This window comes from Diabrotica undecimpunctata, chromosome 6 (assembly GCF_040954645.1).
Source record: "Diabrotica undecimpunctata isolate CICGRU chromosome 6, icDiaUnde3, whole genome shotgun sequence".
Taxonomy (NCBI): domain Eukaryota; kingdom Metazoa; phylum Arthropoda; class Insecta; order Coleoptera; family Chrysomelidae; genus Diabrotica; species Diabrotica undecimpunctata.
The window spans coordinates 117,367,720-117,383,317 of record NC_092808.1 but is presented as its reverse complement, the minus strand read 5'-3'; the positions used below and the strand labels follow the sequence as shown (position 1 = coordinate 117,383,317).

The 15,598-nt window shown below is 31.3% G+C and overlaps 1 protein-coding gene across 1 annotated transcript; it reads left to right on the top strand.

The window, feature by feature from the left end:
- The first annotated feature begins 10,562 nt into the window (after positions 1–10,562).
- Ggamma1 (guanine nucleotide-binding protein subunit gamma-1) lies at positions 10,563–15,340 on the top strand. The gene is made up of 2 exons (XM_072535216.1): positions 10,563–10,689; positions 10,755–15,340. The coding sequence occupies exon 2, from the start codon at positions 10,894–10,896 to the stop codon at positions 11,104–11,106; it is 213 nt and encodes a 70-aa protein (XP_072391317.1). The 5' UTR covers positions 10,563–10,689; positions 10,755–10,893; the 3' UTR covers positions 11,107–15,340.
- Positions 15,341–15,598: the final 258 nt, after the last annotated feature.

Genomic DNA, 15,598 nt, shown 5'->3' with positions numbered 1-15,598 from the left:
TTGTTGAGGACAAGGAGGAAAATTCTAAAAAACTCAATGATACCTCTACTAATGAGGCATCTATTAATGAAAATCCTCCTGAAAGTCCTGCTACTGCTATCGAGATTATTAATCGTAGTCAACCGGGGACATCGTCAGGAAAAATAGATTTTTCAAAAAGCATTCTCGACATTTCACCAATGCCAACTAACAGGACCGATCCTAAACAAAAAGATCAGGATAGAAAGCAACATTCTATTATCCTGACTTCGACACCAATAAAAGATATCCTGCAAGATGCTAAAGAAAAAAGGGAGTTGAAGCAAAAAGCGAAAGCAGAGAAAAGAAATTTTACAGATTGCGAAAATAACAAAAATATTGGAAAAAAATTTAAACAAAACAGAAGGACGTTTATATCTGAAGACGAGCTTTATAAGAATAAAAAAACAAAGAAAATGAAGAAAACTATCAGACCAAAATTCGATTTTGATGAAACATCGTCAGAAGATTGTGATGACGACAAACTTTGTGATGATGTTTCAAACGATGATATCTCCCTACCCACTGTGTTTGCCGATGAGGAGAAATGTTGGTTGGAAAACACTGAACTGTGGTATCGCTGTACACTTTGCTCGAAATAGGATCATTCTCAATGCAGTGGAAAAGACAGTGCCAAAAATTATGTTTGTGACTTTTGTGAATAGAATAGTAGGTTTTTTTAGGTTATGCTTTCATTTATCATTCATTATACTGTTATTTTTTTATGTTTCCAAATAAAATTTCAATAAAGATATTTGCTTAGAACATGTTTTATAGAGACGCCTTATCCATCATTTCAATTCAGTAGATGGCGCCATTATCCCCTAGGCCTGGGGCAATGCCGTCACGTTACACAAAAAGTGTTGCGTTTATTGTCGCTTAATCAAGGCGAATGAAAAATTTCTGAAAACTAATTTAAGTTAAAAACTTAGTTCTTAGATCGCTAACATAGTTACATATTTATTTCATATCAAAATTAAGTCACAAAAAATGATGATCTCTTAAAGTGACGTCATTACCCCGCCGTCCCCTACCATCAAGTATATTTTAATTTTGTTTTCAGCTGATCTAAACAACTTGTTTGTTTTGCAGCCAAACCACTCCCTTAAATTTCTAAGGGTATGGAAGTGTATAGTTTCTTAGGTAATTTTGTCAAATCTCCAGCTTATTGTCAATATTAACCCATAGCACCACATCTTGAAACTCGTAATTTTTTTATATCGTTATATTTGGTAGTCCAAATTTATACACCATACAGTAAGGAATTAACACCTTAACAGTCTTATTCGGGGAGGGAGATTTATATCATGGTTATTAAACAATTTCTTAATTTTTATAAAAATGCACCTCGCAATTTTGATACCTCTTCAAATTTAAATGTTTGGTTATTTGTTTTATTTACCATTGCTCCAAGGTATTCGCAATTTTTGACTTTTTCGATTGAAGTATTACTTATTATACCGTTTGTAAGGTGATAGTGATTCTTACTATTGTAGTTTTCTTAACATTGATGTGTATACCGTAAATATTAAATATCTTATTCATATTCATTCTAGTAAAAGTTGAAGATCTTGTGGTGTTCTTGTGAACAGCACAGTGTCGTCTTCATTGCGAATATTATTTATAACTTACCCGTTGACGATTATTCACTTGAATTTGATAGAACTTCCTGACAAATATGTTCACCATAGACTTTAAACAGTACCTAATGGAGACAATATACATCCCTATCTCACTCCCCGTTCCACACGTATTTTTATCTGATATTTCACCTTATATTCTTATATTTGCTATTTGGTTGAAATTCTTGTCTTGTCTTAGAAACTGTCTTAGAAACAAGCGTGTACCTCTTGATTAACATTCAGACATCGTTGTGTCAGTACATTTAGAGCAAACAGAGCTTCCTTAATGCCTAATCTTTTTCCGAATCCCATATGTGTATCGCTGATATCATATTTTAACTTCCGACAAAATTCGGTTATGACTTTAAGAAATATCTTCAGCAAGTGGTTCATTAACGATATTATTTAGAGATCGGAACATTCTCTTGTGTTAGTTTTTTCTTTCTTCTTTCCATTCTGTCCATTCTTGAGAATCATAGTCTTTAGTGTGGTATATATTGCTAAACAAGTGTAAAACAGTAGTTATGAATTTATCATTCATGATTTCGTCAGGTTCACTGATTTTTCTATTTTTAGTATTTTTAATTGCGTTAATAATTCGTGTATATGTATGCTCATATTCGGCCCACATTTTTAATTTGTGTTTTAGATCTTTGAATATTTTTCCATCTCTGTCCTTACATACACCAATCTATCTTTTTTGGGTCCCCTTTCCCCTTACTTACCTCTTTTTTGTGCGTATTGAAGATGTCATAATTTCTGTCATAATTTTCAATTTCTTCACATTGTTCTTTAATCCACGTTTCTTAGGCGTTTTTTATTTTTAATTTAATATCTCTTGTACTCTTATGTCGTCAAAACTTTGTTTTTTTATTATTTTCAGATAGGTATTTGTTACTTACTGCTATTATGCTTGTATTCATACCGTTAAACGTTTCGTTTTTGTTGCTTATTTGATCTTTATATTACTGAGATTGTGGTTAAGATATTTTTTTCCATATTTGTTAAGTCTACTTAAGTCGAATACTTTTAAAATACGTATTTTTTATCTTTTTAAGTCTAGTGTCAATAATAACGCCTACAGGCTTATCGCCTAAAAAACATCTCGCCACAGGGTACGTTTTCGTACATTTAATGGCGTTATGGTGTCTTCTTTTCATTAGTATGTCTTTTATCTGGTTTCTCACAATTTGTATGCTGAGGAGATCACATATATAGTCTGCGCAGAGGTAGCTTGTAAAAGATGTTGGTAATTACTAAATCTTCGCACTGGCAAAATTGAACTAATCGATCGCCTCTTTTGTTTCTAATCACGAGCCCATAACTTTCTATAAATTCTCCAACTTGACCTTGCCACATTTTAGCAATTTCGTATTCGTTTTTGTTTGAATATACATCTAGGCACAGAATACTCGTTGGGATGGAGTATTCTGTGATATAGGTATCTGGGTATAAAGGTGGCGACCGGTATATAGCCGAAAATACATGTAAAGCCGGTCCTGTTAATCATGATGACACAAGTGTAAGACAATGATGGATTCATGCAGATAATAACAACTAATAAGAGATAATACTATCAACTTGTTGCGTTCGTGCAAGGTTGTCGGATTTATTTTAGTGAACGTAATTTTAAGAAATATTCATCATGTAAGAAATAATAAAAAAAGCAAATTAATTATAACTATGTTCAAAGAAAATTATGTACAACTGAGAAATAATAATATGCAGGAGTAGCAAACGCGACAAAGACTCATGAAGAGTTGTAGCGTCATAGAAGATGATGAACAAAATATTAATACATAATGTACTTTATATAATATCTCAAACGATTATAAAATTTATGTAAGTATCTGAAGGTGATCCGACCGGAACTTCAAATGGTCATATTACTCGGTTCAAAGACTATATTATCTGCTTACAGATAAAATGAAATAACATATTATTACTATATATATATATATATATATATATATATATATATATATATATATATATATATATATATATATATATATATATATATATAGTTATGCTTTCCGTAGCATAAAATATTTGCTAGCAAAGAAATTACTGCTGCTGTGACTGAAGAAGTAGCTGGTTATTCTTTTATCGCTTCACAATAATTCGCCGATATAATATATTGCCGCATAGTAGAAGATGTCCAAAATGGGAAAGAAAACTTAGTGCAGCCTACTGGAAAAATATTCCAGCAAACGATAAGAAAAATGTTAATACAAAACTGGTGACTTAGTCCGTCGCATGCGATCAAATCCAATCCAATCAATTGCCATCTTGACTCAGTCATTAAATTTTTAAAATAATAAACTTTTGTGTATATAAAGCAAGTAAATATAAAGTATGATCTGGTGTATATATATATATATATATATATATATATATATATATATATATATGTTGATGGCACGCTAAATACATTATAATGTACTGAACTGAGTTTATTAGTCTAATTTATTAACTTTATTTATTATAAAAAATGTTATAACACTTAGTTTATTAAAGTCTTTATTTATACAAATTTATTACACTAATACACTAATTTATTTCACACTATAATTATATAATTTATTTACAACATTTATTACAATTTATATCCCCGACAATACGCGCGTTACATTTCCAAACTCGATATTATTATTCAGACTAACTTTAAAATGAAAAAGGTCCTCTATTTATATAAAATATCCGTTGTTCTGGAATCCCCTCGGCGACCTGTGTTGACCTTTCTCGAACGGATTTTGACCTTCCTGCATGTTATCGATTGCCATCGACCCAGACAGGTTTTTATCGTAAGGGAACCCACTAGAAAAACAAATGTTAGAAACAATATGTTTACAGCTCAGGTCATGCATCATATTTATCGTAACAGTACTATAACACGTCTCAACAGTTTGATTTGATTCTACTCGCTACTAAAACATACTCTTAGAACTTAAAACATTTAAACTTGAAGTAATGACAGGTGTTCTGATTGGAGACTGGTCACCCAGTGAACAGAGCAACATGCGCCTTCTAATAAAATGCAGATGATACGATACATTATCTGCAACTGCATATAATTCTGCACTAACGCTATAAATACCTATAGAACAGGTCTTTTTAGAGCCTGATTAACAAATCTACTTTCTTAGAGAGTAGATCTTTGAACTAAAACATGTATGTAGTGTATATACATAATATTTTTCAGGTCGCAATGGAAAGGTACACCAGGGTATATGCATACGACTCCTTTGAAATCTGCAGTCTAAGATGGTCATATCCTTCAATTACAAGACAATGTGTGTTAGTGTTTACCTAGGGTATTAATTGTCTTACTTTTTGTTTACTATATTTCTGAATTGATTTTGGTGATTATTCGCTATGCGCAAGTAGTTGGAGGGGATACGAAAGGGATGACGGTTGGTTCGCGCAGAACATTGCAAAAAGGGTGATACTGTAAAAAGCATAAAACTGAGCATAAAACCCAATACAAACTAAAACTTTCTCTCAGTTCCATTTTGTACTTCGCCGCTAAGAAATTTTTTCTTACTTCGCCCTATTTCGTTTTGTGCTTCACCGCTAAGAATTCGTTCTGACTCTACTCTGTTCATTATTGTCCTTTTTGCTCCAGTTTATCTATCGCGTCTGAAGAAGTCTCCTTGATTGTTTTGCATACTAGATTCATAGATTGGTGTCACTGTTGGATTCGTTGTGCTGAGGTGAGAAAAAAATAAAATCGACACTTAAAACTGTAACAACTGTACCGACTTATCAAATCGAATATTGGATCGAATCATATGTCGAATCGAATCAATTATCGAATTGAATCAATTATTGAATCAAATCAGTTATTGAAATACACTCCGTACAGACTCACTTGTACAGACTTTTTAATATAAGCGTTAGGTTTTTTAAAGGTAATAGCATATATTGGCCTTAATCTTGCAACTAAATACAAATTAGTTTAAATTTTAGCTATTTTATCTTTTATTCAGACATCAGTCGTAGGTCCCTCGATGTAATTATTAACTCAATGAGCCGCAGCCGCTGAAAACAAATATAGTGTATTTTTATGTATGAGAGAGTAATAAAACAATAAATTATGTATGCAAATCCCTAAACTGTTGATACGGGTGACTCAATGAAAAACAGATATTTGTCAACAAGTTTACAGAAGTATGTAGGAAAACAATTTTAAATTGAGTATGACCACCAGGTATAAAGGTTGGAGCAGAATAGAATACAATAGTTGTGAGGCTTACTAATCCCTAAATAAGGTTGCCAGTGTCGGAGTGATGGAGGTTAACAGGTACTAATGAATTTGCAAGAAATGTAAGATGTTTATTTTATTGGTTATATATAACCAATAAAAGTTTAATAAGTACCTACCTATTTGCAAAATAAAGTTTAATTCTTTAGATAAAATAAAACGTTTTATTTTATCTGAAATGAGTGCATTCCACGAAGTAAGGGTTTCAACAATCAAACATTTAATTCTTTAATTCCAGGAATCTACGACACTAATTGACTAGATAATTACCTTCTAAACTTATTCCACAGAAAATGTGATAGTGGGTTTTTCCATTTTGTATATAGGAAGGTCCAAGTGGCGTATTCAAAATTCTTAACAGTTCACTAAAAGTAGGTACTTCAGTTGCAAGGTGCAGTTTATTGTGTATACTAGTGTTATGGAAAATTTGGAAGTGCCGTGTAAACGCCGAAAAATTGGTCCTCTAACAGTTAATGAAAAAACATTAATATTTAATTGTTTTAAATCATTTACAGACAAACGTTTATGTGAAAGTGTTGATGAGACCGTTGAGTTAGTTAGCAGTACACTTGGTGTTGGGAAATCTACGATTTACAGAGTTATTAAAGAAGAGAAATGTGGTAGTTTTCAAATGCCACGTAATGCTCCAGGGAAACCAAAATTTCAAATAGAATATCATTTTAAAGAAGGACTTCGACGGAAAGTGCATGAATTCTTCTTTAGACAAGAATTTCCAACATTGGATAAAGTTCTTGTCTCAGTTCGAGATGATAAGGATTACTCAGAAATGAGTCGAAGTACGTTATGGAAACTTTTAAAAGAAATAGGCTTCCGCTATTTCCCAGCGGAGAAAAAGAATCCCAGAAAGTCTATTTAATTAGAAAGAAGCGATATTGTCATATGGAGAAGACATTTTCTAAGAACCATAAAGGAAATGAGAAACCAAAAAAGAAAAATATTTTATCTTGATGAAACATGGATCAACGAGGGTCATACACCAAATAAATTTTGGCAGGATGAAACTGTTACAAGTCAAAGGCACGCTTTTGTAAATAACTTATCTACTGGTTTAAACCCACCATCAGGAAAGGGACGCAGGCTGATAATAGTACACATTGGCAGTTCAGACGGTTTTGTTACACATGATAGATAACAAATGATAGATCTTCTTCCTAAGAACTGTGTAATAGTAATGGATAATGCAAGTTATCACTCCAGACTTATAGAAGGACTGCCCACAACCAAGTGGTTAAAAAAAGACTTGCAGAATTGGCTGAGTTCAAAAAATATTACGTACCATCCCGGATCTATAAGAAAGGAACTTTATTCGTTGTGTGCCCTTCATAAAGAAAAATTTAAAAAATACGAAATTGATGAAATTGCCAAAAATCGTGGAATGACAGTACTTAGATCCCCACCATATCATTGTGAATTAAACCCGATTGAACTGGTATGGGCACAGATAAAGAGTGAAGTTTCAAGAAAAAATACCACTTTTAAAATTCATGATGTTAAACAGTTGTTTTTGGAGGCCGTAAATAATGTAAAACCTGAAAACTGGGAAAAGGCAGTAAATCACACTATTAAAGAAGAGGAAAAAATGTGGAAGCTGGACAATATTACTGATAAAATGATCGAGCCAGTTATTATAAATCTTGGTTCTGAAAGTTCATCTTCTGAATCTGATTTGGATTTGTAACAAGTAGCTGTAAGTTTTATATTAATATTTTTATTCATCTATTTAACATACCTTAGACGGTTTTAAAAACTCTTTTTCTCTTTTGTAATTTTTAAAAATTAAAAAAAAATGTGAATTTTTTAAAACCCTTTTTAATGTAGGCCAGTCAGTTCTAATATAGTGTGTGATAAAAGAGGTCACTTTTGTTTACATACACATAACACTTTATAACACTGAAATAATTCATTTATTTTTTACAATTATTCAAAGTAATTTTTCAATTAATCTTGAGCACGCCCATGGAGTGGTCGGAGCTACCAGTTAAAATTATACTAATTACTCTCTCGTTCATAAAAATAAACTATAGTATATTCGCTTGTTATCCAGCAGAATTCAGCATTATATCACACCCACTTACAGCCCACTACCTGGTTTGTTTTCGAATTGGATTATCTCATGAATAGCACTTTTCATCAGCCACTTGTTTTTCGTACAGAAAGAAATATTTATTAAATAAATATTTTTATATAATAAATAAATAACATTGCTCATAAAGAAATACAGGCTTGAGAAAATTTATAAAATATTATATGTATATTTATTGTTTGTAAATGATTTAGAGCGTGTATTACCCTTACATATTCCATAACAAAACAGCTTTCGTACAGGCACAGAATAATAAACAATCAGAATGTCTACTCTGCTTGTCAAAATAAGTACGCGCATCTCGTTCGCGCAGACGAAATCAGCCATGTTTTTAACGGAACCAGCGCTGTTCAGTGACATTTTATCTGGTGTGCATAGAAAAATTATATGTATATATATATATATATATATATATATATATATATATATATATATATATATATATATATATATATATATATACATTCAGGGATTCTACAATATTCACTGCCTTCCCTCGCTCAACCGTTTCCATCTCTCTCTGTTGTTCCATTCTCCATCGTTTAGGCCTCTCTTACTCATGGCGTCGTCTACTTCGTTCTATTTCTATTGATGTTCTTTGCTTTATTTCGTCATTACTTCTCCTATCCATTCTTGTTACTCTGCAGCATCTTCGCAGGCATTCCATCTCTGTTGCTACTATCTTACTGCTGTTTCTCTTGTTTATGATCCAATTTTCAGCCCCATATGTCATAATACTTCGCACTAATGTTTTATAAATCTGTGTTTTTGTCTTCATATTTAGGTGTCTATCCCACCATACTGAGTTAAGTTGTCGGATTGCTGTTCTTGTTTGTCCTAATCTTTGTGTAATTTCTTCCTCTTTTGTTACCTTTTTCGTGATTATAAACCGCAAGTATTTGAATTTATCCTTTCATTTGATTGTTACGTTGTCATCAATCTGTAGACTTCTATGTCTTCTTCACTTGTAGATAGGTACTCTGTTTTCGCGAGGTTAATATCTAGGCCAGCTTTGGTATATTCTTCTTGTAGTTTCTTCATCATGTAGCTGAGGTCGTCTTGGTCTTGTGCAATCACTACTTGATCGTCTGCAAAGCTTAACGTATATAGGTATTCGTTCCGTACCGGTACTCCCATGCCTTCACATTTTCTTTTCCATGTAGTCAAGGCTTTCTCTAAGTATATTTTGAATAGAGTTGGAGATGTGGAACAACCCTGCAGGAGCCCTTTTTGTTGTGGTGAAGTCTCCTATGATTCATGTTCCCATTTTAATGGACACTTTAATTTCTTTATACAGAGCTTTTGTAGCTTCTATGAGTTCCGTCTGTATTTCTAATTTGTACATTACCTCCCATAGTTCTGACCTTGGTACAGAGTCATACGCCTTTCTCAGGTCCACAAATGCCAAACGTCTCTATTTTTTGCTTTTTTCTTTTCCAACAGTTGTTCCAGTGTGTATATGTGTTCTGCGCATGATCTTCCTGCCGTGAATCCTGCCTGATCCTCCCCGATTTTGCCTTTTATCGCTTGCTATATCTTTTCTCGAAGTATCTTCCCAGATACTGCGGATAGAAAAATTAACTCGGTTTAATTTATTTACGGCAACCATAGACATAATATGCAATATTTTATTCGTACTTTTAGTTAAAGAATAGATTAAATTATTTCAAATTTACTAAATTATTAATCTCTAAAAATTTAAATTACAGTTCTGTCGTAGCTTGTCACAAATTTCTCAATCCGAGTCTATGTTTCCGTTTAAAATATGGCGATCGCGTGCTGACACACTTCAAAGGCGGCATCTGAGAGTGGGCATTCTGATGGTTATTTATTCTGTGGTACAGGTATCATAATCGATTAAAAAAATGATTTGCTAATTGTGGCACTTTATTTTTTTCAATAACTAGACTTTCTTTGGTATTTTTTGTATTTTTTATCTATATTATTTATATTACTAACCTATCCTGTTTGTTTACAAAATGTCTGTTCGAAAAAAATGGCTGACACTATTTTTTGATGAAGTCCTATTAAATCTTTATGTTGTTAAATTTCTTAAACCGACTCTGTTAAAGAACATTTTTCACCATAATAATAAAATTATCCTGTTGAGTTACGGGTGTGAAGTTTGTTATGTTTTCAACAAGGTTTATTTCCGAACTTACACGACACATTATTGACGGCACAGATTAATATTTTTAAGGGTTTTATAATTGAGAGCATTACTTGAATAATAGAATAATTGAATAATTTCGTTATGAAATAATAAAAACATTTTTTTCTGAAGTAATACATATAGTAGAACACATTATATCTCACCACTCATATTGTTACTAAAGATATTCTTATTTTATATCGTGAAATTCGTGAACACTATAGCACTATCATTTATAGTTACAACGTTCAATATAAAATAAAGATTTATTTTTGTTATGAGGAATGCTTACATATCTAATTTAAAATAGGCACTCATTTGCTTTTTACCTTTAAATATTTAAAAATCATTTCAGTACATTAAGGATATCCAGTGTTCTCCGTTTATGTGAAATTTATTAAAAATCACAGAATCACATAATAAATGTTACTGACTTCTCCACAGTCTTCGGCTTTGACAAAAGTTTTAAATTTGACGGATGTTTTGTCATTTGTCATATTAAAAATTGAGCAACAAGCTGTAAAAGGTAAGTTTGTACCCTATATTCAAAGTAATTTCGTTTTATTTATTGGTATTTTGTTCTACATTTAGACAAGCAACTTTTCGCCAACGCAACAAAGTGCCAAACAAACCAAAAAGTTAAAAATTAGGTAGCGGTTGAGCCGCACCCTATTTCCTATTTACTGTTTTCAGTAAATCATTCACCATAGGCCTGTCAGATACAGCGTTAATGGACATGGTTGTCTCAAATCTTCAACAACAACGTTCTGTTACCGAACAACTTCGCAGAGAAGCTGCTGTAAAGAGAATGCCCGTCTCTATGGCCGTAAAGGACATTATAAAATATATAACCGAACATGAGCAAGATGACTGCCTTTTAGTAGGATTTTCCAGTCAACGGGTTAATCCATTTAGGGAGAAGACGCCTTGTACGCTGCTGTAATTTTACTGAAAGGGGCATTTTAGCTATTTTATCACTGTCAAGCTTAGAAATGATCATCCTCAGGAAAGTGGAATTTTGGTGTTGTAGGGTAAATTACTGTTACTGTTAGTAAACCTGTGCTTATATTAACTAAACAGTGCTTGATAACTACTTAAAGTAAGTGGTTTATTAATATTTTTTGCAACTGCTTTGGCTGGTTAAAATTGTAAATTATCCATGTACAAAATTTTTCAATCAACACTGAGTCACTTGTATTGTGAGGCAGGTATTTCCAATAATTTTCAGTGTTTATCCTGACTCCATAGAAATTTTCCTAATTAATTAGATAGAATATTTCAGCATAGCCAGGGTGTTAAGAGTTTTTTCTTACCTTTTTCTCTATCTGAATTATTTTAGAGTCTTTTCATAACCTTTGTAAATTATGCAGTCTCAATCATAGACAATCTGTAATTGAGAATATATAAATTTGAACTAATGGAAGTATTGAAAGCAATGCAATGCAATGGTTATGGTACTGTTCTCATTCTAATTACTCCTTGGCCAGAGAATTTGACATCTTAAGACAAATTATGTATAGAATAAATCAAATTGGATCATTTAACATTCCATACAAACTGTTGGTTAATGTAAGTACATATAATAACATTGTTTAGTTAATGTTACACCCTATGATGTGTAGCTGTAGCTGCGCATGCCTTTTAGGATTAACATACTTTATTTGGGTTGCCACATACATTATATTAGATCTTGTGGTGCTTTGTGAACTAATAGTTTTTAATTCTAATGTACATATCAATGTGGGGGTGTTGTATTATCTAATGTGAATTTGTTGTATTGGCTATTTGGAATGGGAACCAATTTCTAGATATATTTTATAATTCTTTATATGTTATCTTAGCCTGTCTTTGTCAGACCTGAAGATACAAATTTTAAATAATTGTAGCTCCTACAAGACCTTATCAATACATTTTTAGTATATATATATATATATATATATATATATATATATATATATATATATATATATATATATATATATATATATATTATATATGTTTTTATTTTTTTAAAATATGGGCCTTTTATTCTTCTATAGTAATGTAATAGATATTTCCAAAGTTCCTGCAAATTGAATTGTGCATAAAATACTGTATTGTGTTGATCGCCTCATTCTATTCTTATATGTCAGTTTTTAAACAAATTATATAGTGGCATTTTTGTTGCAAACCATCGAAACTTAAAGAAGTTTTTAAAGCATTTAAAGAATTTGCAAAATTTGTGGACTATACTTAATTACCTTTAATGCAACAACATATACTTTTATTGTGTAAGATATTGTAAAACAATTGGTAGAAATCTTTAGAAAGAACCTACTTTAGCAAAATATAAATTCAATTAAAATATTTCGTCTGCAAATGGTTCTAGACTTATGATCTGTTGCCAGAGTTATTCTCTTTTATAAAGCTTCAAATTGGTTGTCAAGCAATTAGTAATACAATTTTGCAGTAAAATGTTCTTTAAAAAATTAAATAAATTAAAAAATTAAGTAATCTTACTGATGGGGCTTATTAAATTATAAAAGTGGTGTCCACATAGAAGTTCCAAGGGACTGACAGGGATACTAAAAATATATTTAAATTTTACAAATATTTAAGGAAATTTGATTGTTTTATTTGTCTGTTTGTGTTAGTATGGTGACTTCTTATGTAGTGATTTGCCTTAAGAAACTTAAACACTGAAATTTATTGTCCAGATATTTACATGTTGTAGATATTTATATAAAAAATATAGATCTTAAATGTTAAATTAGATATATGTATATGATGTGTATAAATGATAAGTGGCCTTTAAAGTTGTTTAACAAGGTTCCCTCAATCTTCAATAGATCAAAAAATCTTTGGTAGGTGGAGAAACTATTTGAACATTCAATACATATCTCTTTAGATTAGCTGAATCTAATTTAAAGAAACAGCAAACTGGGATTTTGTTCCAACATACAATAATATGCATAAAATCAAAACCAATATTTGTTGTTTTATTCCAAAAATACCAGTCTTATATTTCCAATGTTAGTTAGAAATTGAGAAATTTATTTCTCTGTATAGTTTAAATCGTTTTGCAACTTTAGATACAACTTTAACTAGATTTTGATTTAGTAGTAACTGCCAAATAGTTTGTTGCCATATTTTTGATTCAGATTTCCTTTTGTTAGACTTTGGTTATCCATGACTATCATTTGCTCAGTTCAGGAGCATTTGAGGGCATACACTCTTCAGTGTTTATATGATTTTCAAATTAGATGGATAGATTATTTTTAGATAATTTTTTTTAATAGAGATCACAAATCCCTAACTAGTTTTTATGTTAACATGAAAGTTTCTAACTAATAAGCAAAGACTGACATAGTCACTGCAAAAAAATATACTATGTTCAAGACACCAAAACCTAGTATCTGAACAACACTATATAGGATTAGTGAAAAGTTAGATATAATTTTAGCAAAACATTTTGCTTTAGTCATTTTTCCAAAATAATATTACCGTCTAAACAGCTAAGTACTATATAACCAACTACTTACTACCTCTTCTTTTTTATAGGGTATAATAATTCTCGAATGGGACCAGGCTGTTCCAGTTTTTTAATTCATAAGATTGAATTATCAGGTACAAAATATCAAACTGTTATATTATTTACAAAAAGGACAGTTATGGTAAAGCATTGTCACACAGATTTTCCCATTTTCACCAGGTGTCATTTTAACGGCATTGGGTAAAGCGTGATAATCAAACATTGGTGGACACAAGTCTGTCTAAATACCAGATAACGCTAACTAACACTTAGCAGTAATTAATAACTCGACATTTGTTATATTCTATATTAATTTTTTAATATGGTTTTGAAACTATTCTCTTGCAATGTATTTTTTTTGAGGTGAGAATCTTCAAAAGACTTCTGGGAAGGTGTCCTAGGTGTGTTGGATTTGGACGACTACGCCTTACTGTAGTTGACCGCCTACCAACTAAAGAGGTCCTCTCTTCCGCCTTCCGACATGCTTCTTGTATGTGGTGTCTGAATGACATTTTGTCGTCTAGTATGATTCCCAAGTATTTTACGGTCTTCTGAGGTCTTAGGTCGGAGCCTCTGAACCGAAAATCTTGTAATGTAATTTTTGCAAGATTTGCAAAAAATATTTTATTTTATGTTTCTGCATCCACCTAGGAAATAGTTTTCAAAATTCCGTTTTCTTTAAATATTGTAGGATATATTCGTTTGTTGTTAAGTCAGTCTCTCTTATTTTGACATATCGTCGTCCACCAAGCAACACCACATAACTCAATTTTTTGATAAATTGGCTTTTTGTTTCATTTGATGCGAAATCTCACATAGAATTTATGAAAGACTTTAGATTTGAAAAAATCTCAAAAGATTTTACTGCAATCAATAAAGCAACACCACATTAAATTTCTAACCAAACACTACATATCTCATTCAGTTTCCATACCAAAACTAATGATAGCTGGTTTGCTGGACTCAATGTCCACAAAAGTAATTTGTTTTGTTAATGCTCTCCTGTAAAGTTACAGAAAATGAGTTACGTGGTGTTGCTTGGTTGACGACGATATATTGTTATGACCATATCATTGAAAGCTTTTAGATATTTGTATAAGTTAAAAATTAGAAATAAAAAAAATATATAAATTTCTTATTATTATTGAGTTTAGCACAGGACATTATATCAGCAAACTATACTAGTAAATACAAATTAAAGACTGATTAATTAATTTGATTCATGCTATTTTTATAAAAAAGTTTAGTCTATCTCCACCTACCACTACCTAATATTATTTGACAGACAATATATATCATACTATTTCTGCATTTTATTATTTAGATTCAGAATTTACACGAATTGCCAAAATGTGGCAGCCCTGTACTACTCAGACTGAAAGTAAACCCCCTCTTAATATTTTATCTACTACAGTTGAGATGTATTTTTCTATTGGCTTTTAAGTGCACATAGAGCTATATTGGTGTATCTATATATATCTATAAATATAAATGTTATAGATCTATACATATTGATGTTATAGAACTTGTATTCATATATTTGGTGGTAAATGCGAAATGTCCCAATTTGAACATGTTCTCCACTATTTTGTTAAGTATATTATAAATTTTTAGAATGTGAAATTAGTTTTGTAAGGATTAATAAATATAATAAGTAAAGACACGAGTCAAGTAATTTTTTCCTTTCTCTTGCATTTCCTTTCTTTCTCGCTTATTGCAGGTAATACATTGATCTAAACTGAGATCTAAAGAAATAACTGAACATTTTTGAACAAATTTTCTTGTGGGATTCTGTTATTATTAATTAAAGACACATCTTATTTTTATGAACGCTCTAGACTCAGTACATCGAAAAGAAATAGGTACACAAAAGACGCTTGGGTTTTTCAGATTTTAAGTACAATCTGTGACGCTGTGGTTTGTT

What these genes read in the sequence shown, in the direction of transcription:
- Ggamma1 (XM_072535216.1), top strand. Translation starts at nt 10,894, where the DNA reads ATGGACATGGTTGTCTCAAATCTTCAACAACAACGTTCTGTTACCGAA.